The sequence below is a fragment of the Ailuropoda melanoleuca genome, chromosome 3 (assembly GCF_002007445.2).
Source record: "Ailuropoda melanoleuca isolate Jingjing chromosome 3, ASM200744v2, whole genome shotgun sequence".
Taxonomy (NCBI): Eukaryota; Metazoa; Chordata; class Mammalia; order Carnivora; family Ursidae; genus Ailuropoda; species Ailuropoda melanoleuca.
This window is the reverse complement of record NC_048220.1, coordinates 52,340,258-52,363,030: the sequence shown is the minus strand read 5'-3', so window position 1 is coordinate 52,363,030 and position 22,773 is coordinate 52,340,258. Positions and strand designations below refer to the sequence as shown.

Sequence of the window (22,773 nt, the reverse complement as noted above, 5' to 3'; positions counted from 1 at the left end):
ACATGAGGAGTGTAGTATAAGAATCATCTCTTGTTGTTAAATTAAGAAATCAAGCCAGTATTTAAGATTTTCCTTGTCTTAACACTTTTGTGAAAGCTGGCCCAGCCATGAAGTCCATACATTTATAAGGCATGTTAACCATTCAAATGGAGAAAGTTCTGTGAGAAAGTCATAGCCCAGTACAATTCAGATGGTGTAAATATCTGCATTAATTATATATTTAATATCTTCTGTTTCTCCTGTACATACAGTGAATATAAAACATATATAACAATGAGTCAGAGATGCCACATCTACAAGTCCTCTCCATTCTTGAAAAATATAAGAAGTAAGCCTTGAATGGTCATTCCTAGAACTCTAGCCATGAAAGGCTTAGAAATTCCCCGGGAAAAGGTCTGAGAGCCATTCCAGAAACTAAATACTATATCAAGAAGTCACGTGAGTCCTAGTTGGAGTGGGTGTGTGGGTAAAGAGAATAAGGCATAGGAATCAATGTGGGAATACACACAGTTCTGCAATAATAAACATAAACGATGCAGTGCAGTTCTTTAAATTTATTTGAAAAATCCATAGTTTATTTTTTAATTATGGAAGAAGAAAAAAGAACACAAAACATCTCAGATTACATCTTCAAATTGAATAGTATTTTAAGATGGCAACTTTTGTGTAGGATGATGAATAAATATTTGTGGAATGGATTTATTTCTGGTCATGATGAAGAAACAGAGACCAAAATTTACCTTCCTTCCACTAACAACTAGAAAAACATAAAATATATGAAACAACTATTTTCAGACATTGGACAAGAGGTAACTTAGGGCTGTCAGCCCTGAAAGAAGATACAATATACCTAGATAGATAGATAGATAGATGATAGATAGATAGGTGAGATATAAAATATTACCTCAGCTTTCACCCTGGAGGCACATTCCCAGGCAGGGAAGAAATCCCAGGCAGAGTCCAGGGTTTTCACTGAGTTGCAGGGAAAGAAATCAGAATCTGAAAGGCTTACATGGCTAGGGTTTATAGGGTTTAAAGGAAGCTATACAGACAAGACACTCTGAGGATCACTTGAGGAGCACTTTTCCTCTGAAGACATGCGTAAACAGGGTGAAATTCCACACACCAGGAAGAGAGTGACTGGAAAGCTATAAACTGAACAATTCACAGTGCTCACAGTGAACTAAGAGCCATCAAGTTCTCACCAGCCAGAGTGGAGAGTTCTTACTGATCACTCAGGGCATTCAGTAGAGAACCCAGTGGCTCATGCTTTAAGAGGAAGGCTAAAGAATACTTAGAGAAAAGACTACTCCAGAACCACCTTAAGAAGTTTAAAAAATAGGCCTTGAAAGGATCGTGTTGAACCAAAATTAACTTAGTTGTCTCCCAGAACAAAATCCAACATTCTTCAAAGAAAACAAAATCTAAACACAACAATGTAACATTCAAAATGTCTAGCATACATTCAAAATTACTAGGTATGCCAACACGCAGAAAAATATGAAAAATCCAATGAAAGATCAGTAAGTGGAAGTAGAAATAAGAGAATTAGAAGATAAGAACAATAACCATTAACCAAGTATTGAAAACATAAGCACTGTAAGAGGAGAAATGGAAGATTTTTTAAATGGAGCATCTAGAAATGAAAAAGACAAGTTCTGAAATGAAATGGTCACTGACTAGGACTAAGAGCATATTAAACATTGAAAAAGAAAAGATTGGTGAACTAGAAGACATGTTAATTCAAACTATTCAAATTAAATAAAGAGGGGAAAAAAGCTAAAAGAAAATTAACAGAGCCTCAGTGATGCACAAATCTAAGAAATTCGGCACCTCAAGCAGCGTAAACCAAAAGCACGCCACACCAAGGCACAAGAGGGTCTAATTTCCGAAAACACTGATAAAAAGAAAATCTTAACCAGAGAAAAAGGACATAGCAAGTAGAGATATAAGAGTGCCAGATTTTTCCAGGGGCACTGGGTGGCTCAGACAGTTAAAGCAACTGCCTTCACCTCAGGTCATGATCCTGGGGTCCTGGGCTCAAGCCCCACATTGGGCTCCCTTCTTCTCCCTCTTTCTCTCCCCTTCCCCTACCGCACTCTCTCTGTCTCTATCGTGCTCTGTCACTCAATCTCTCTTGTGCTCTCTCAAATAAATAAAATCTTTGGGGAAAAAAAAAGGAACTAGGAAAGTCATAATTAAATGGAGAAAAACCTTTAAAGTACTATAAGACTAAACTGTCAACCTATATGCAGGAAAAATATCTTTCAAAAAATGAAAGTAAATGAAGGCTTTCTCAGACAAACAAAAAGTGAGAGAATTCATCACTAGCAATCATTCATTACAAGAAAAATTCTAAAAATGCTTCAGGTAGAAGGAAAATGATATGCGTTAGTAATGTAACTATATGTAAATGAATGAAAAGCATTAAAATGGTAAATATGAAGGTATATATAGAGACTTCTTATTTTTATTGCTTTTAAAAGATAATTAACTTCACAGCAAAAGTAGTAACAATGTATTGTGGTTTTTTGTTTTGTTTTGTTTTGTTTTTAGAGAGGGGGAGGGGCAGAGGGAGTGAGAGAATCCCAAGCAGGTTCCGCACCCAGTGTGGAGCCTGACCCAAGGCTCAATCTCACAACCCTGAGATCAGAACCTGAGCTGAAATCAAGAGTAAGATGCTCAATTGACTGAGCTACGCAGGCACCCTGTATTGTGGTATTTATAAAATATATAGAGGTGAAATGAATGCCAAAAATAGCACGGAGGATGGGAGGGAGTACACAGAAGTATAACGTAAGATTGTTATATCATACACAAAGGAACAGACAGATCAGTGGAACAGAAGAGTGTCCAGACATAAACTCACAATTTTAGGGTCCATTAATTCTCCATCAAAGTGCCAAGATAATTCAATGGAAAAAGCATAGTTTCTTCAACAAATGGTGGTGGAATGACTAGAATCCATATGCAAAAACAAAACAAACAACCCTCAGTCCTTATCTCTTGCCATACATAAATATAACTTGAAATGGATCACAGAATTTAAGGAGTTAAAGCAAAAAGACTTCTGGAGGTAAACTGAGGAGAAAATCTTTATTAACTTGAGGTAGGCAAAGATTTCTTAGAAAAAATGTAAAGGACATGAATAATAAAAGCAAGAAAATGGATAGACTGGAATTCATCAAACTTTTAAAAGTCTTCTCCTTTAAAGATAACTTTAAGAAAATAAAGAGGCAAGCCATAGACTGGGAGAAATATAATATATTCAAAGACTTATATCCAGAGTATGTGAAGAAGTCTTACAGGCAATAATCAGAAGACAACTCAAAAATTGGGTCAAGGGGTGCGTGGGTGGCTCAGTCAGTTAAGTCTACCTTCAGCTCAGGTCATGACCCCAGGACCCTGGGATAGAGCCCCACAATGGGCTTCCTGCTCAGTAGAGAGCCTGCTTCTCCCTCTCCCTCTCCTCCCTGCCCCCCCCCAGCTCATGTTCTCTCTCTGTCAAATAAATAAATAAAATATTTTTAAAAAATGGGTCAAAAGTTTGGAATAGATGCTTCACAATATAAGATACTAAAAGGACTAGAAAGCACATGAAAAAAAAGCACGTCATCATTAGTCATCAGTGAATTGCAAATAAAGCCATAATGAGATATCACTATACATCCACTAAAACGGCTAAAATGCAAAATACTGACCATATCAGGTTAGCTAACAAGGATGTTAACTGGAACTTTGATACATTGCTGATGGAAATGTAAATTAGTACAGTCACTTCTGGAAAACAGTCTGACAATTTCTTATTAAACATACACTTATCATACAACTATGAAACTTCATTCTAGGCATTCATCCCGGAGAAGTGAAAGCACATGCCCCCCAAATTTGTCCCTAGCAGCTTTTTAAATAACATCCCCAAACTGGAAACAAGCCAAATGTTCACTAGCAGGTGAATAAATACATTGTGATACATCCATAAAATGGAATACTATTCAATGAAAAAATGTGACGAATTATTAATACAAAAAGCAACAGGGGGAAATCTCAAAATCATTAAACTAGGTGGAAGAAGACAGACAAAGCCTACATGTATGATTTCACTGATATGAAACTCTAAAAAAGATAAATCCAGTCTACTGGAATAAAAAGATTAGCTGCTACTTAGGGACTATGGTAGGGGCTGAAAATCGACTGGAAGGAGCACAAGGGACAGGGCACCAGAACTGTTCTATGTCTAGACTGTGGTAGCCAATATATGGACATATTATGTGATTATCTACTTTGTCAAAATGCACACTTTAAAGGTGTATATTTTACACTAATAATGAAGCAGCAGAAAGACAAATTAAGAAAACAATCCCATTTATAATTGTACCAAAAGGAATAAAATAACGAGGAATAAACTTAACCAAGGAGGTGAAAGATCTGTACTCTGAAAAGTATAAAACTAATGAAAGAAATTGAAGAGGACACAAACAAATGGAAAAATATTCCAAGCTTATGGATTGGAAGAACAAATATGGTTAAGCTGTCCTTACAACCCAAAGCCCTCCACACATTTAATGCAATCCCTATCAAAATACTGACAGCATTTTTCACAGAACTAGAACAAAGAGTCCTAAAATGTGACGGAAGCACAAAAGATCCTGAATAGCCAAAGCAGTCTTGAGAAAGAAAAACAAAACTAGAAGTATCACAATTCTGGATTTCAAATTATACTACAAAGCTGCAGTCATCAAAACAGTATGGGGGTGGCACAAAAACAGACATACCTAGCAACAGAACAGAGTACAGAGCCCAGAAATAACCCCGTGATTACATGGTCAATTCATCTTCGACAAAGGCACAAGAAAGAACAAGAATATGCAACGGGAAAGAGGCAATCGCTTCAAAAAATGGTGTTGGGAAAACTGAACCACTTTCTTACACCATACACCAAAATAAATTCAAAATGGACTACAGACCTAAGTGTGAGACCTGAAACCATAAAAATCCTAGAAGAGAGTGCAGGTAGTAATTTCTCTGAAATTGGCTGTAGCAACTTTTCTCTAGATAGGTCTCCTGAGGCAAGGGAAATAAAAGCAAAAATAAACTATTGGGACTACGCCAAAATAAAAGTCTTCTGCACGGCAAAGGAAAGAATCAACAAAACTAAAAGGCTAACTACTGAATGGGTGAAGATATTTGCAAATGGCATATCTGATAAAGGGTTAGTATCCAAAATATATAAGGAAGTTATAAAATTCAATACCCAAAAACCAAATAATCCAATTAAAATGGGCAGAGGACATGGACAGACATTTCTCTAAAGAAGACATGCAGATGGCCAACAGACACAGGAAAAGATGCTCAACATCACTCATCATCAGGGAAATGCAAATCAAAACCACAATAAGATATCACCTCACACCTGTCAGAATGGCTAAAATCAACACCACAAGAAACAACAGGTGTTGGTGAGGATGTGGAGAAAAAGGAACCCTCTTGCACTGTTGGTGGGAATGCAAATTGGTACAGCCATTGTGAAAAACTATATGGAGACTCCTCAAAAAGTTAAAAATAGAACCACCCTGTGATCCAGCAATTGCACTACTAGGTATTTACCAAAAGGACACAGAAATACTAATTCAAAGTGATACCTGCATCCCTTTGTTTATAGCAGCATTATGTGCAATAGCCAAGGTATGAGAGCAGCCCAAGTGCCCATCAACTGATCAATGGATAAAGAAGATGCGTGTGTGCGTGTGTGTAATGGCACGTTATTCAGCCATAAAAAAGAATGAAATCTTGCCATTTGCAGTGACATGGATGGAGTTGAAGAGTATTGTGCTAAGTGAAATAAGTCAGAGAAAGACAAATACCATATGGTCTCACTCATATGTGGAATTCAAAAAACAAAACAAATGAGCAAAGGAAAAAAAAACGAGAGAAAGAGACAAATGAAGAAACAGACTCTTTTTTTTTTTTAAAGATTTTTTATTTATTTGACAGAGATAGAGACAGCCAGAGAGAGAAGGAACACAAGCAAGGGGAGTGGGAGAGGAAGAAGCAGGCTCACAGCAGAGGAGCCTGACGTGGGGCTCGATCCCACAACGCCGGGACCACGCCCTGAGCCGAAGGCAGACGCGTAACCGCTGTGCCACCCAGGCGCCCCAAAGAAACAGACTCTTAACTACAGAGAGCAAACTGATGGTCATCAGAGGGGAAGTGGGTTGGGGGGGGGGGAAGGGTGGAATAGGTGATGGGGATTAAGGAGGGCGCTTGTCGTGATGAGTACAGGTCATGTGTGGAATGGTTAAATCACTGTACTGCATACCTGAAAGTAATATAATACTGTATGTTAACCATATTAATAAAATTAAAACAATTTTTAAGGTGTATATTTTATTGTATATAAATTATACCTCAATACAGGTTTTTTTTTTTATTTGCAGCATTTGCCTGATGTTATGAACTAAAATGTGTCCTTCAAAATTCTTAGGTTGAAACCTTAACCTCCAATGTGACTGTATTTGGAGATAGGACCTTGAGGGAGGTAATTAAGGTTACATGTGGCCATAAGGGCCGAGAGGACTGGTGTTCTTATAAAAAAGAGGAAGATACCATTGAGTTCTCCACGAGCACACAGAGAAGACACCATGTGAGGACATAGTGAGAACGCAGCCATCCACAAGCCATGAAAAGAGGTCTCACAGAAACCAGCCCTAAAGGCACCTTGATCTTAGGTTTCTAGCTCTCAGAACCGTGAGAAAATAAATACCTGTTTCAGCTACTCAGCCCGTGATATTTTTTTTTCCACTGCAAAGATAAGCTAAGAGATTTTTATTGCATTAATAATTAAGGGTATACTAATATCTCAAAATACTGAATTATTTCAGACATACGATTACTAGTCATACAATGAATAGAGCGGGGACAGGAACCANTGAATAGAGTGGGGACAGGAACCAACAGCCTGGAGGAACACATCTGTATTGTACATCAAAATCAATGGCAAATATTTCTCCAATTATTCTTAGAAAAATACTAGACATGTTAGAAGCTGAAAAGCTTTGCTTAAGAACAACCTGTATGTACAGGATAAGCTTAGACCTTCAAAAACCAAATAAAAGTTGGCAAAGTAAAACAAATGAGAAACACTGGTTAAACGTCTCGCACATACGAACCTGTATCACATACACTATACCAAGGCATTGTAGCAAAAAAAAAGCATCCCACTGTACTTAGGAGACTCACTAAGTTTCCTAACTACTTCTCTATTAGGTTGACTGACTTTAGTCTAATTTGGGTAAAGACTGACCTGAAAGCAAAGCTGTCTGCATGTGAGGTGAAGAAAGCAAACATTCCCAGTTTTTGCGCGAACATGGATTACACCGTTTAATGCAGACCCAAGGCCAAACATTTTTTTGGGGGGTAGGTTTTACTTCCATTACAGGTTCTCTTCACGTAAGATCATAAAAATACAATACAATGTCATGAGCTCAATGTAAAGCTACATGCGGCAGCCCCTATGCACAGACAGCTCCCAACCGGGGACACGAAAAGCTAAATCCGGTGTCACTGGAGTTCCTTACGGGAGAGTGAGCAGGTGGGACAGGAGATGTCATGCCCTGAGTCACTTGTGGATGATCTGATCACGGCAATGACCAAAGAACCCACTCGAGAAATCCGCAACAGCTCTCGAGACTTCCCTCCACTCATAGGCAGCGCTCAGAGCTCGGTGGCACGAGCCGTCTCTAGAAATGCTACAGAACACCTTGTTTGCAAGGAACAGTGCGGGCAGGTCCCTTCCAGAAGAACAATTGATACTTTTAAAGGAAATGCTGACATTTAACCTTCAAATCTGACATTGAAAATGAAGCAGAGCCTGGGGCAGGACGTGTCTCAAGTGCTTGAGAGGACGCCTTGATTCCCCAGGGGGATAAACTGAGGCAGCACTTGAGTATAAAAACTCCCAAGATTTTAAGAGCACCCAAAAATGATGATACAGAATAGCAGCCCTAAAAGGACCTTGGCCAAAATGAGCTCCCAGTGACCTGCACTGGGGACCTGCAGGCGCCAGGCACTGGATGCGCACATGGGAGGGGCTCAAGGCGCAAAGACGCAAATGCCCTTTGACTCCGCTATCTGCAGAATCCTACTAGAACAGTTCTAGTAGAAAAGACACATCTAGGGCTTTTAATTACCGCCAGCCCGTGATATTTTGTTACGGCAGCCGAACAGAGTAACACAGCCGAGCATCAAGCACAAGACGATGATAAACCCATCATTCCTTCCTCATCATACTATTCTTGGGCCTATTATATCCTTAGCCCACGAAGCTTTTCTAGAATACACATTGAGAGGTCAGAAGGTGTTGCAATTCCATAAAGGTCTTCACCAACAGGTAGCCAACATATCAGAGAGCTGGTTTACATGTTAGACCCTAAGTGATGATGGGAACACGACTTTTAGGTCTGTAAGAGCAAACACTGAAACCAGACAGACATTCTTGGGGCAAGTGAGAGGGGGGAGATCATCACAGCGTTTCGGTCACATCCCAGCTGTGGGTCTGATACTCGTGAAAGGACTGCTTTCTCTCGGCTTTTCATGGAGCCTCACTTGGCACTGGCACCAAAACCAGGGGTTGTGGGCTTCTCTTTTTTTTCTCTACCATCTCATTTATAAGATGAATTTCTGCAACCAGTGATTCCATTGGTTCTCATCTTTCCACTGATTATGGTTCAGTTATTGAGAGCAATAATTTTTAGCAGACAAACTATAATCCATCCTTCTCCTTTAAAGCTATCTGAGGGGAATTCAAATCTGGTTATAAGAAAGGCTTCTAAAGGGAGGTGAGCCTTTATTCTAACCTTGGCTTATTGAGAAGATCTGTCGCAGTCAATGCCTGACCTTTGTATCTCCCTTAAAAGGTTTCTCTTCCAGGAAAACCAAAGGGCAAAAACTAAGCCAGATGTGGTCACTCCTGATATCAGCCCTGATCATCAGAGTCGATTCACAAAGAATTCGTTAGAGTACAAAAGGACAGGGGCCGGTGGCAAGGACCAAAGACTGATGACAAAAACTCACACCATGTTAGTGCTGCAAGGGGTCTGAGAGATATCCTCAAGGTTTCTTAGAGTCTTTCTCACCCCATGTCCCACCTGTCTGCAAATCCTGTCAATTCCACTTAAAACAATTCAGAATCTGACCATCATTCACCATCTTCGCTGCCATCATGTTGGTCTAAGCCAGCACATCTCTCACCTGGAGCACTGTGATGGCTCCTCACAGACGCCCTAGCTTCATCCTGAGTCCCCTCCGGCTCTCAGCATGGCAGCGGCTTGGGTGATCCACCCACACCTAAGTCAGCTCCCATCACTCCCATCTCCCTAGCCCTTTACAGCAGACAACTAGGCCCTCAGCTGTCAGGCCTCCATGACGCCCCTGATATCAGCCCCTGCTGCCCTCCCCTTGCTCATGCGCTGCTTGCCGCACTGGCCTCCTTGCTGCACCTTGAACTTTTGGACAGGCAGGGCCTCTGCATCTGGTATTCCTCCTGCTTGGAATGTGCTTTGAACCAGCCACGTGGTTCATTCCCTACTTCCTTCAGGCCTCGGCTCCAAGGTTCCCTTTCCCATGGAGGCCTTCTCTGACCACCTGATTTTAAAAAGCAATATTCCCCATCCCGTCCTGAGAGTCCTTAACGCCCCTTCCGCTTTATCTTTCTCCCTATCTTTCCCTAGTTTCTCCCCAGGACTCTCTCTCCCTGGCGCATATGGCCAGCTGACCTTCTTTCTCTCTAATTTTCATTCTTTACCCTCCCCCCACACCAGAGAGGAAGCTCCAAGAAGGGACAACTCGGTCTGTCTGGCATGTGCTGGATGCTCAGTAGTTTCCTGCTGCATAAACGGTGCAAAGCTGCTCCGTATACAGATGAGAAGTTACAGGGAGAAGTGACCGCTCTTGCAGTGTGCATCCTCCACTGCTCACCCCCTCCTGACCTACCGGGCGTGCATGGGCAGAGCCAGAGAGAGGCCTGCAGACCAAGCATGTCCTCCTACACATGTCCCCTGTAACCCTGGGCCAGGGTTAGAGGCCAACTAGGGACGAGCGGCAGGCAGGGGCCGTGACGTGACGCAGTGGTGTCTGAGCTCTGCCCCGCCCTCCCTCCTCCCGAGAGCTACACCCTCCAGCAGGGCTTCTCACCAGTGCACTGACCAAACTGGTACAGCATGACAAGATACTGATTCTCTCGGCCCTCAGGCCACCCATGCAGGGCCTTGAGCAAGCCCAGAGTCTCGTCCACTGACTCCGGTACCTGAGACAACATTGCCATTGTCCTGTGTGTGCTGTGATGCCACGGGACTGGGAAGCACTGCTTTAGCCTTCCTCCAAGCCTCTTTCCCCCTCTACTCCTTCCACCATCTTCTCCCACCTTCTTGCTTATTTTCCTCTCGCTCAATTCCTGAAGCCACAGGATCTTTTCCGCTGTTGCAGAGACCAGTGCGTGAGCTATGGCCTTTCTGACAGAATTTATTCCCACAATGAGTGACAGTACATTGAGAACTCCAGTGCATGCCATATTAAGAGGTGTGAAATGCCTTTCCTTAAACAGAAAAGCCTGCTCAAAGGTGAAAATACTTTGGTGACCACTGCCCCTCTGAAAATGCTATTCTGGGGTAAAACTAAGTTCTTCCTCTTTGGAACATGCAAAACAGGTATTGCAGAATGATGCTCTTCAGGCAGAAATGATGTCCAATAGGCCATTGGACAAAGATGCTCGTAGTAAACCCTTTGTCAATATTATGTACCTCAATCTTCTGAATATAATTCCATCACCGGCCAGAACAGGATCTGGAACTCCTCAACCTTCCAAAGCACTCTTAAGTTACTAAGAGGACCTTCTGTCCCGATTTCGAAACAGAGGGGATTTAATGAAAGCTACCTGAGGAATTTAATTTCCTCTTTATATTCCAGTCCATTGCAAGGAAGATGGTCTTGAATGTTCTTTTAAAAATCTCTAAAAGGAACTAGAAAACAGAACCTAAAAACCTAGAGAAAGCATTTGTTTTCCTACTATTTAATCAGCCATGGCTAATCATACATATGTACAATTGTAAAAAACACAAGTAATGTGTTAATACACTTACTAGGTCACTTTCCTCACAATGTCCCAGCTGCTTTCTTAGTAATATTCTCCATAGATCTCATCCAGAAGGAGTAATATTTACACTGGAGTATACTGGCTGGCCATGTGTGTTAGATGATTGCATTTTCATCCACTTATATCTCAGTTTAATTTTCTTAGTCATCTAGGAACTGATTCAAAGATCAAAACCAGGGCTGGAACCACGGTAAGGGAAGCAAATCAGGTAAGCCACAACATTTTTTTTAAAGATTTATTTTTATTTGAGATAAAGAGCAAGAGCACAAGCGGGGGCAGAGGGAGAGGGAGAAGCATGCTCCCCACCAAGCAGGGAGCCCAACGCAGGGCTCTTTGATCCCAGGACCCTGGGATCATGACCTGAACTGAAGGCAGACACTCAACCGCCTACAAGACTGAGCCATGCAGGGGCCCCTAGGCCACAACATTTAAGGAAGTCCTCACTCTCGCATGCTGACACTGAACTTGGGGGCCTCTTTAAATTTTGCACGCTAGCCTCCTCACTCCTAAGGAGGCATGCACACTCTGGGTCATGCAAGTGACTTATGTCACCAATCTGGATGCTGGGGTCAGATAACACTTGGGTCAGGGATGTGTACCTTTTCCAGGCAAGGGACCTAGATTCCAGTCTCTTCCTTGCTGCTTCTTCCACATTTCACCAGACTAAGACACCACTGATTATACAAAACACCATCACTTTGTGTACCAATAAGAAAAACACGCTGCCCATTGAACTATAACATAATGGTCTAATGCCGGTCCTATAAGATGCATGAATTGGTCCCACTAGCCTCTTGCAGCTTTGAATTTTTTCATCTATACTGATAGATTAGGCAATTTCTCCTTCCTTCAGTTTAGTTACTTGGCATGTGATTGGTAATCCTTCTGCACGCATCTCAATAAGAAAACATAAATCTAGCTTTATACACTTGTGGGTATGTTTTCTTTATTGAACACCCTTGGCTGCTACTTTACAAAAACAAACAAAACAAAGCTGAAATTGCATCATCCTCCAATGACAAATAGTTGCTCTATCAATATCAAATTTATGCCCCATTCTCTATTTCCTTGACTCTCTGTGTAACTGTGTAAACAATAACTTTTTTGTTTCGGTGCTGAATCATAGTGTAACCTTTTTGAAGTCATCTTAATCAGCAATTAAACTCAACCCATGGATTGGCAACAATGCACCCACCTCGACTGAAAAGTTGAAAATATCAGAAGTTAAACCTGAGTAAATACATCCACAGGTGATGGCAGGTACGTCACAATTACCGCCTGGCTGACAGCAATTTATAAGGTGCCACGCCTTCCCACCCCCACCCCCACCCCCACAAATGGTGGTCACAGATTCAGACTGGTAATCGACACACTCTCGGCTTTAATCCAGCACTGCCTCTACTTGGCTTTAGAGTAGGAAGCACGACGGGAAATACAAACGACAGTGTCTGCCATCTCGTGGGAAGGCTGGCAACTACCCAGGACGCAGAGTCTTGGCCTCCCCGCCCCACATGGGGGATGCACACCGTGGCTAGGGATGAGGTGCGTGGCTCCCTTGACCCAGAAAAGCCGCTGCCCTGGTTTCCCAGTGGCTCGTTTAGGGCTCCAGCGCCACAGGGCCAGGGTCACGTGACAGCCCCAAGCTCTCCCGCTCCTGGTGCCGGCCCAGGAATCTAGACTTTCCCAGTAATCCAGACAGATCATCCACCCCAGGTGTAAAGCAATCCGCACTTATCTTAACTCCTTATGTTTCCAAGGGAAAGATGCTGTCAGGAGGAAAGTCAGCCACTGTCCTTCTGGGCCCGTTAATGGGAAACGGTTCCAGGCCTAGCTCTCGGGCCCCACGGACTGAAAAGCACACCCTGATTCTAGGAGCATTAGAATGGGACAGGGAACATCTCAGAAAAACTCAAGTGCTGCTTTTACCTTTTACGTACTGCTTTAACTGCCCACCCTAGCTGCCTCAACTGGAATGGGGGGAATAACTTACAGGGCTACTTAGGGAATAGTCCCTTGCATTCCCTTTCGGCTCACAGATCTAACTGTGAACCTATGACCTAAATGTGTGTGAGCTACTGAGAGTTTTCAGGTGGTCATGTGATTCCTTTCCTCCGAAGGCACACATGCCTCCCCGGGCGGCCTGGAAGCCCTAGGAGCTCAAGCCGCAGAGCCGCTGGGCAGTCTGAGCCCCCGGGGTGCAGCCTGGGACACAGCGCACTGTGCCTGGACAGCTCCAGGAACCTCTGAAATTGCAGATAATAAAGGTCATCACTTTGATGCCCTGGTATATGCCAGGCACTCTACATATGTTAGCTCGTTTAAGTGGCACCCTAACCCTGTAAGTACTATTCTTCCCATTTTGCAGATGAGGAAACATTGCTGGTAAGGGGCAGGGCTGGGATTGGAGCTCAGGTGGCCTGCTTCAGGATTCACGCTTTTAGCCACCAGGCTCATCCCCGACTACAGCCACTGTGTCACGTGAAAACCAGCGCCACTAGTAAAGGTTACTTGATGCAAGTAGTAACATTGGGCCACTTTAAAACAACACCCAGGGAATTCAGGAAAACAACACTTGCTGTTGGTCATTAGGTGAGGATGAAATGTGAAGAGAGAGATGGTTCTGTGATATGGCTTCAGAAACACCCGGGCCTCCGCAAATAAAAACAGGGTGACTACACTTCAGCATGGGCCACATACTGACAGAGACAATGCATTATGGGCTGCATCAGGTCCCCCCAGATGCCTATGTTGAATTCCTCACGCCCCCCCCACCTCAGAATACAACGGTATTCGGGTAGCACCTTTTAAAGAGGAGCTCATTAGCGTGGATCCCAACCTAGAAGCACTGGTGCCTTTACAAATATGGATTAGGGGGGCGCCTGGGTGGCTCAGTCGGTTAAGCATCGGACGGACTTTATTTTGTCTCAGGTCAGGATCTCAGGCTTGTGAGATCAAGCCCTGGGTCGGGCTCTGTGCTCAGCCAGAGTCTGCTTGAGAGTCTCTCGCTCCTTCTCCCTCTGCGCCCTCCCTGTCCACCTGCACCTGCTCTCAAGCACGGGCTCCCTCTCTCCCTCTCTCCCTCAAATAAATAAATCTTTAAAAAAATTTTTAAAGAGATTATAACGCAGACACACAGAGGGAAGATCACGTGAAGATGCAGGGAAAAGATGGTGAGGGGGAGCAGAACATGCTACCCCAAAACATGCCTCTTTAGCATAAAGATTATTCTGAGCTGATTATTTTTTAAGGAACTGCAGACACAAAAGCAGCTCTGAAAACAGGGTAGCAGTTACCTTTCATAAGGGAAATTTACATTAGAAAGGGATCTTGTACCAGGAAGAGAGCTACTACCAGAGATCGTTTTCCTCTGAAAGACTTATCTGCAGGGCAGGGCAACCTTTGTTGACCAAACACTCACTTTTCTTACCTTCCCTGGAATTGCCTTTCCCCTTGGAAACCCCAGACCCTTTCCCTTTCCTCAGCTCAGGATGATCTATAAGCTGCAATCATGTGGCTGCATCTTGACAAATCGCATTATCTCTGTGGGACTCTGGGATGTGCCGAAGTACGAGTACATAATTCAAACTCGTCTTTCTGCTGTAGATCTGTTTTTTATTTCAGGGGGCGGGGTCTCAACCAAGAACTTAGGGTAGAGGGAAAATTAACGTTTCCTCTTCTACAGTGCCATCTACAAGCCAAGGAGAGAAACCCTCAGAAGAAATCAACCCTGCTGACACCTTGATCTAGGACTTCTGGCCTCCAGAACTGTAAGAAAATAAATTTATGTTGTTTAAACCACCCAGCCTGTGGCACTCTGTCATGAAAGCCCAAGCAAACTAATACACAATGCTATGTATTTACTATACCATTTCCTCTTTCCAGACATAAGAAAACAACATTTTCTACCCTCCCTGCATTGGGGTGAGGTCCTCGTGACTAGTTGTGACTGAAGGACCGTAAATAAAAGAAATATGCTTCATTCCTGGCCTTAGGCATTTAAGGGCAGGTGTTAATTACCCATGGTCTTTCTCTCCGCCTCCTCCACTGCCATGGGACCAGGGAGACAGTATGTTCTAGATAATGCAGTTCCAAGACGGCAGAGCTCCTGTCAGCCTGGCTCCCTCAGTGACTGTGTGGAGCAGGGTACTCTGTTAACCTGCTTTCGACATATAATATGAGAAATAAATAAACTTTTTTTTTAAGCTACAAGTTTTCAGGGTTAATTTCTGACTGCAGCATAGCCTAGCCTCACCTCACACACAAATCCACCTTAGAAAGGACGGACTACAAAAAAACCTATTTCAGGACCTCATGTGCCATTAGGTGAAACCATATTAAATTTCTGGTTTTTGCAGGTAAAATGCTCACATATGAACGATTTCATTTGTTCACCCTCTAATTGTACATATTTGCAGAAACAACCTTAAAACCAACAAGTTCTACCACCTCTAGTTTACAAATGATACATGTGAGACTCATGCAGTTCCAGGTTTGCCAAAAGCCCAGAAACATGATAGTGGAGGAACTGGACCCCAAACCAAAAATTATATTTCTTTTTGTGATGGCAAGTTGGCAATATCTATTAAAAAGTACATATTAAATGGTAAACCTAGCAACTCAACCCCTAGGATTTATCGACCAGAAATAGCTGAACAGATGTGCAGAAATATATAAATAAGAAGATACACTATGCTAGCACTATATGTGATTGTGAAAATTCAGAAATAATCTAAGTGCCCACTTAAAGGGAATTGTTTAATTATGGTTCATCCATCTGCACTCAAATCTACAGAGTTAAAAAAATGGTTCAACTTTTTTGTCCACATGAAAAGATACCCAAGTCATATTACAGAAGCACACTGATAAAAAGTAGAAAAAGAAAAGTAAATTAGAACTCGTGAAAGATTTCTTAATCTCCATGGACTAAGGTGTATCAAGTACCTGACATCTGGTAGACACTTTTCGCCCTCCCAACCCTCTCTTGCATTTTGCTTGAATCATTGTAAATAAACCCAAGTAGGTGACCCAACTCTACTATGTACCAGCTGTGTGATCGCAGGCCAGATGTTTCAGCTCTCACACCGATAAAACTGAGAGAAATAATAGCACTTCCTTTGGAAGGTGTTGATAGGATACATTAGACTATGTACATAAGGGGCTTAGAAGGATGCTTGGCACATAATAAGTGCTTAGTAGATAATCACCATTATGGTAATGGTAATGATGATGATACTCAGCTCTGGAACTGGAAGAAACAAGGTTTCTTGCAGTTTGTGTTGCATTTACTTCTGCTTTTTATCCCTTTAAAAAAAAAGTATCTAGTGAGGAAACATAATAAATCATTCTGCTATTTCCCTTCCTGAAATTAAATAAAAAGACAATGCTTTTTAAAGCAGTGCTTATCCCAATAAACTCTAGCAATGTTAGGTATTCTAATATTTAATGTGACTTCTAAAGACAATTTCATTATTTAATTACCAAACTGATAAACTGCTTTTCTGGGGAGTTGATAATAGCGGAGTCATTCCCAGATAAATAAAGTGCGTATCAGGGATAACCTAAAGTACCCCCCCAGATGTGCAGCACACTTGCCCCCTTCTTCTGAGGGGTCAGCTTGGGGCTTCTCCTCTACTGATTTCTGTAACACTGTACTTATGGCAAGGATTTTTCAAATGCACAGAAAGGACCTTTTACATGACCACACTCTAACTTAAACAGGACTTTTCTACTTGAGGTCCTACCTAATGCATTCTAAGTATTAACTCAACCAGCCAGGCTTACTTCCACACACCTTACGCCTGAAAGACCCGTGTGGCTCTATATGCTCTGCGGAGCCAAGTACGATGCAGGATGCAAACAACTAGTGCGCATTTGTAAGCTCTCTAAGCTTGGCAAACTGCTGCTGCAGTAGACCCCAGAATTAAAGGTTCTTTTTGAGCCTTTTGTAGCAGCTGAGTCCCAGCTTTTGTGTGGCTTGCCCGAAAGTGCCACAGCTGGTCGGTGATACAGCGTGATACAGCGAGGGCTGCAACCCAAGGACCGGCTTCCCGGTGAATGCTCTTTGCACTGCTACTGGATTATCATTATTCCGGTTTTGCCTCTTGGAAAACCGAACAAAGTTAAAATAGCTCATTCAAGGTCAGAGGTGGTAGTCAGGCAGAACTGGCAATTCCAGCGGCAGGTTATAAAATCCTAGAGGGAACATCCTCGCACCTCACCTATCTCAAACGCCCCGTGTAAATGTTTCGGTTGACTGTCTCCCAACGCAGTTTAGAGGACGTTTCTCTTCTAGCTTAGTAGTAGGTGTGTAACTTCAAGTCCTGACACACGTGTCTGTTACCGGCAAGAGTGGGCACACACGCCCCGTCCACCTCCCCCCCGCCGTGCCGCTACCTGGAGGCGGGCAAAAGTTGCGGGGGGGGGGCAGATGCCCACCGTTGCGCTGCAGTGGTCGTGCGCCCTAGCAAATCGCCGCTCGCCCATTCCAACTATTCAGCGACTTCTTTCCCTGGGGTTGGCAACTTGGAGCCTGCAAACTGGTGTCAAATTGAGCCGGAAGCAGAATTGAGCAGGGCGTTTTGAGGGTACGGAAGAGCCTGTTGCAGATTTAAGACCGCTAGCCAAGCCTCATCGGGGACCCGCGACTACTTGATCCTGGTAACTAAGTGCACTCAGGTGACACTCGGACGCCCAGCAGAACGCCAGCTGGTGGGTGCAGCTTGCCCCTGGGACGAAACGCCCCTCCCTGTACTGCGGACTGTTCGCACCAGCACTCTCCTATGCCCCACGGCGTGAGAGCCTTCTTCGCACCCACGTTCCATCTCCCCCACAGGAGGCGGGTGGTTTAAACCTCACGCTCAGTCTGTGTGCCCAGCGAGCGCCGGCCGGGGAGCTACGCGCGCGGGTGAGAGTCCAGGACACCGAAGTGAGGGCACGGAGGCTTCCCGCCCCAGGCCGCCTACTCTTGCTTCCCCCTGCTCCTCCCCGCTCCCCTGGCTGGGGCTGGTGGTGGTTCGCTTCCCGAGCAGGGGAGAAGCTGCCGCAGGAAAGCAGGGGCACAGCGGTCGCGCAGAGAGGCGCGGGAAGCTCGAGGTGCAACAGGAGCAGCGGGACCTGGCCCGTCGCGGCACCAGCTCGGGGTAACGCCAGGAAGAGCGCCGTAGCCGCTGCGCAGCGCCACGCACGAGCGGCCGGCTGCTGCTGGTGGGCGATTGTTACCATTCGGAATTACAAGCCGGGCGGTTACACCAGGCACGCCAGGTGCTCCCGTGCTGGGAAGGAGGAAGGCAGTGGGGCACCAGGACACGCGGAGACCGGGGGTGGGGGGTGCGCGGGAGGGGAGAAGAAACATCCCTCCTCAGCCGCGCGGGTGTCCAAGAGGGGCTGTGGGGGACAGCTCTGGCCTGGTGCCTGCGCACCCAGCGCACCCAGCCCGCCCAGCCTGCTCGCCGCCGAGCCCGGGAGCCCGGGGTTGTAGGGAGGGCGGGGGAGGAGGCGGCCTCGGACGGCGGCCGGGCGCAGTGCCCGCGGGACGTGCGGACCCGGCGCGAGGGGCTCACCTGGCGGGCGCTCGGCCGGCAGCGCGTCTGCTCCATGCCTGCAGCGGGCACGGGGCTGCCGCACCCCGCGCCCCGCGCCAACGGCAAGGGTCTGGTCGTTCCGAGGGACTCTGGCCGGGAGCCTGAGCCTCTTAGAGGCTTCACTCCCCAGGCACGTCCCGAGGCCGGCCGGTGCCTGGGTCCTAGCGCCCCTCCCGAGGTGTGGAGCCCCGACTTTGAGCCCGCTTAGCGCACCCCTAACTACTCCGCTCCCCGCGAGGCCTCTCCTGCCCCTCGAGGGAAGCCGAGTCTCGCTAGAGCTGCCCAATCTGGCCTGCTTGAGACTCGGGGTTTGGGCACCCAGCTCTCTCATCGTGCCCACCTTTCTCCACTCTTTTCTGGCGTCTCTACCCTCAAGAAGGGTCAGATTTGCCTCATTCCTCAATTCAAATTCGTATATGTTATTATTTTAAAGAGATTCTAAAGTAAGAGACATTAGTCATTATTAATACATACAATATAGCATATAAAAGATCATTCGCCCTCAAAGTGAAGGAGAACTTTTGTATTTATATGAATATGTAACAGATACCCTATTGTGTTTGTGTTGTGGGGGGTGGAGGGTGGGTAGGCTTCTCCCTCAGTCTTAATTAGTGCAGACAATTTACAACTGTGGATCAAGCCAAGGGTGCCGCCACACTTTCTGTCCCCCCACCCCCAAATGCGTTTGAAGAGCTGGAATTAAAGGTGTGGGCAGATACTGCTATGAAGCTTGCAGACATTTTTTTAAAGTAATAAATTGTACCTACTTAACTGCCTCAGCTGTAAATAACCCCGGCTTCTTGCTTGTGGTTATTATCACACCTGTCCCATACCTGCCTCCTTCTGGGTGGGGGGATTTCTAACAAAGACCTGGAGAGCATTTGCAAAGACCTTTCCTTTCTTGGCTGCCCACAGGGCTGAGTCAGTCCAGTTAAACCAAGATCAACAACAGCAATCTTCTCCTGCTGACTTTCTCATCCAGAGAGGCTGATGAGATTTCTAATGACAGAAAAGGAAAACAAATAGTATGACACTAGTCCATAGGACATGGAAAGAGGCAAAGAGAAACATTATTATTTTGGTGTTAGCCATATTCTATAAAGGGCAACGGTAAGGCATGACAGCAATATGAATATAGCCTTTATAGTCTTTTTCTAAGGAGCTCAAAGTGTTTTCCCTCAAAAGCATTCCTCTCTTGTGTAGACAGACTCTAACATGGTCACCGATTATCCCCATCTCCTGGTGTTCATGCATTTATGGAATACCCTCTCCTTGAGTGTGCTTGACTTGCTTCCTACCAGGAGCAAATGACAGGATGTCATGTCAGTGATTATGTTACATAGCCTTGCTAAGAGACTCTCTCTTGCTGGCTTTGATAAAGCAGAGAGCCACGATGAGGAGGCCCATGTGGCAAGGAACTAAGGGTGCCTCTGGCCAAGAGCTGGTAAGAAACTGAGGCCCTTAGTCCAATGGACTAAAAGGAACTAAGTCTTGCCAGCAACAAGGAGAGCTTGAAAGAGAACTCTTTCCTAGACAAACCTTGAGATGAGACTACAGCCCCAGCTAACACAGGGGACCCAGGGAAGCCATGATCACACTTCCGACCCACAGAAACTGAGATCGTGCGTGCTTTTTTAAGCCACTAGATCTCTGATAACATGTTACGCACAATAGCAAAACTAATACACTTCCTCCTTCCACAGATTCTGAGAAAAGGAGGCAAAAGGGGAGGCAAAAGGTAGAAGGGCTAACTAAGGTCATTTAAGTTGGCAGCAAAATCCCCCATTATGTCATAGTCATAGCCTTTTCAGGCCCTGTACAGACAAGGAAAAGCAAAACAGCAAAGACACCAGGAGGTGAGAGAGCAATTTCAGCCTGCGATTTGGTGGCGGTGGAGCAACAGAAGAACTTGAAGAAAGTCTGAGCCAAAAATAATCTAGCAGGTAAAAAGATGGTTTGAAAAGCTCAGGGTCAATTGACGCAAGCAAAAAATATACACGTTTTCAGAAAGAAAAGCAAATAAATTAAAAGAAAAACAAGAAAGAGAAAACTAGTAACAAAGAGACAACAAGGAAAAGCAAAGATAGTAAATCCTCTGAATCCTTTTTCTGATTTTCTATAAAAGAAAAACAAAGCCATACTTTCTCCTGCGAGGGTGGGGATTTTCCAGAAGAGCTGCTCAAGAAGTCCTAGCAGGCTATCTACACACAGCACATGCCCGTAGGTTCTTGGGAATCACAGATTCCCAAGACATTGCATAAAATCAGATGGCATCTCGAAACTATTAGCCAGGGTTTGGAGGGTTTGCACCTACTTGTTAGATTTTAAGTGTCTTTGGACACCTGAAGTTTAAAAATTTTCTATTTCACCCCAGCTGTAATACAGCATAGTCAAGCCCAACACTTAAACTTCTGGACGTTTCCTGTCATGTACCTTGAAGGGTATTATAGAGTGGTGTATGATTTTCAAAGAGAGGAAGAGGAGGAGGGGCAGAGAGAGGAAGGGAGGAAGAAACAGAAAGAAGTTAGGAGAAGGAGAAGGAAAGGATAGGAGGCACAAAGAGCAGGAAAGGGAACTGAAAGGGGAGGAAAGAAAGAAGAAAGAGAAGAAGGGGGTGGAGAAGAAACCCAAGGCACAGAGTTCCCTGAAGCATGATGTGCCATTTAGGGTCCTTCGAGCATGTCACTGGTCATTCTTTGAAGACTGAAGATGTTGGTGTTGCTGACAAAGCTGGTGCCTGTGTGACTGCCGCCATATGGAAGCCCGGTACAATCAGGTGCTGCCAGCGTTTGGTAATTTCTGGAGAAATTTAAGTCCACAGTTTACCTTCCATGATCATCAGTGTCACTGGCAGCATATGTATTAAACTCCTCTTGTAATTCTTCTGTCTAGCTGGCATGGCACTATCCTGTTCCCCCATCCCTCTCCTGAACCAAGGGAATACACAAACAGTCCATAACTGTCCTCCTGACAACAGAGGAACAGACTCTGAGAAGCCGCTTGGTGACACCCCTGGCCTCCCTCACTCCATGAGTGGTTTGAGGATCTTAGCCACCCCAGTTTTTCCTAATCATACTGCGATCTCAGACAAAACCAACCAAAGCTACTCTGAGGAAACCAAACACTCCTCCTACAGAATTCAAGTCCAGACATCCTCCAGCATGGATCCCTGCCCTCAGGATGCCTCAAGACAAAAAGAGAAAGGAAAAGCAAGATATCACATGGATAGTCATTAGCCCTGTGGCCTGGAATTACAAATTTACAAAGAGTAAATGTGAACTGGGAAGTTCAGTGTTATCAGTAAAATATCTCATTATTATTTATTAGCAGGGAGTCATAAGCATTGATGATGAGAGCCTTGCCCTTGTATCTGAGGAGAGGCCCCAGTGTCAGGTGGCTGTCACACGTTCCTTGAAGTGTGTTTGAGAACTGAACCTCTCCTACTCTTCACTGATACTTACACTATACCCAACATATCTATCTAACTATCAAGGTATTTCTGATAGCGGCAAATTTGTTCAATTTTACAGTTTACCCTTGAACAACATGGGTTTGAACTATGGGGGTCCACTTACACACAGCTTTTTCTCAATAAGTACAGTACAATATACTATAAATGTGTTTTCCGTATTATGTTCTTAACACCATCTTTTCTCTAGCTTACTTTATTGTAAGAATATAATATTTAATACATAGACAAAATTTGTGTTAATCAACTATGCTATCAGTAAGGCTTCTGGTCATAAGTAGCGAAGGTTTTAGGGAGTTGAAAGTTTCAAGCGCAAGCATGACGGTGTAGAGGGAGGGAGGGGTGTCAGTGGCCCTAACCCTGCACTGTTCAAGCACCAACTCTATCTTCATTCATCAACCCAAAAGATCTCTTCGAGCAACAACTACATGCTAGGAATGATTATAGGTGCTGAGGATAGACTGTAAATATGAATTGAATCCATACTGTCATGATGCTTACATTCTAGTGGAGGGAAGAGAGAAAAGAAAAAAAAGGAAAACAAAAGATCATTTTATTATGATCTGAAGAACTGA

At 44.3% G+C, this 22,773-nt stretch overlaps 1 protein-coding gene across 1 annotated transcript in view; it reads right to left on the bottom strand.

Annotated features, from left to right (window-relative positions):
* The window catches only part of PDE8B (phosphodiesterase 8B), a 252,611-nt gene extending 231,866 nt beyond the window's left edge, over positions 1–20,745 (bottom strand). The window contains exon 1 of the mRNA XM_034656401.1: positions 18,709–20,745. Coding sequence (XP_034512292.1) covers positions 18,709–18,744 — 36 coding nt within the window. The 5' untranslated portion in view covers positions 18,745–20,745. The remainder of the gene's footprint in view (positions 1–18,708) is intronic.
* Between the last annotated feature and the right edge of the window lie 2,028 nt (positions 20,746–22,773).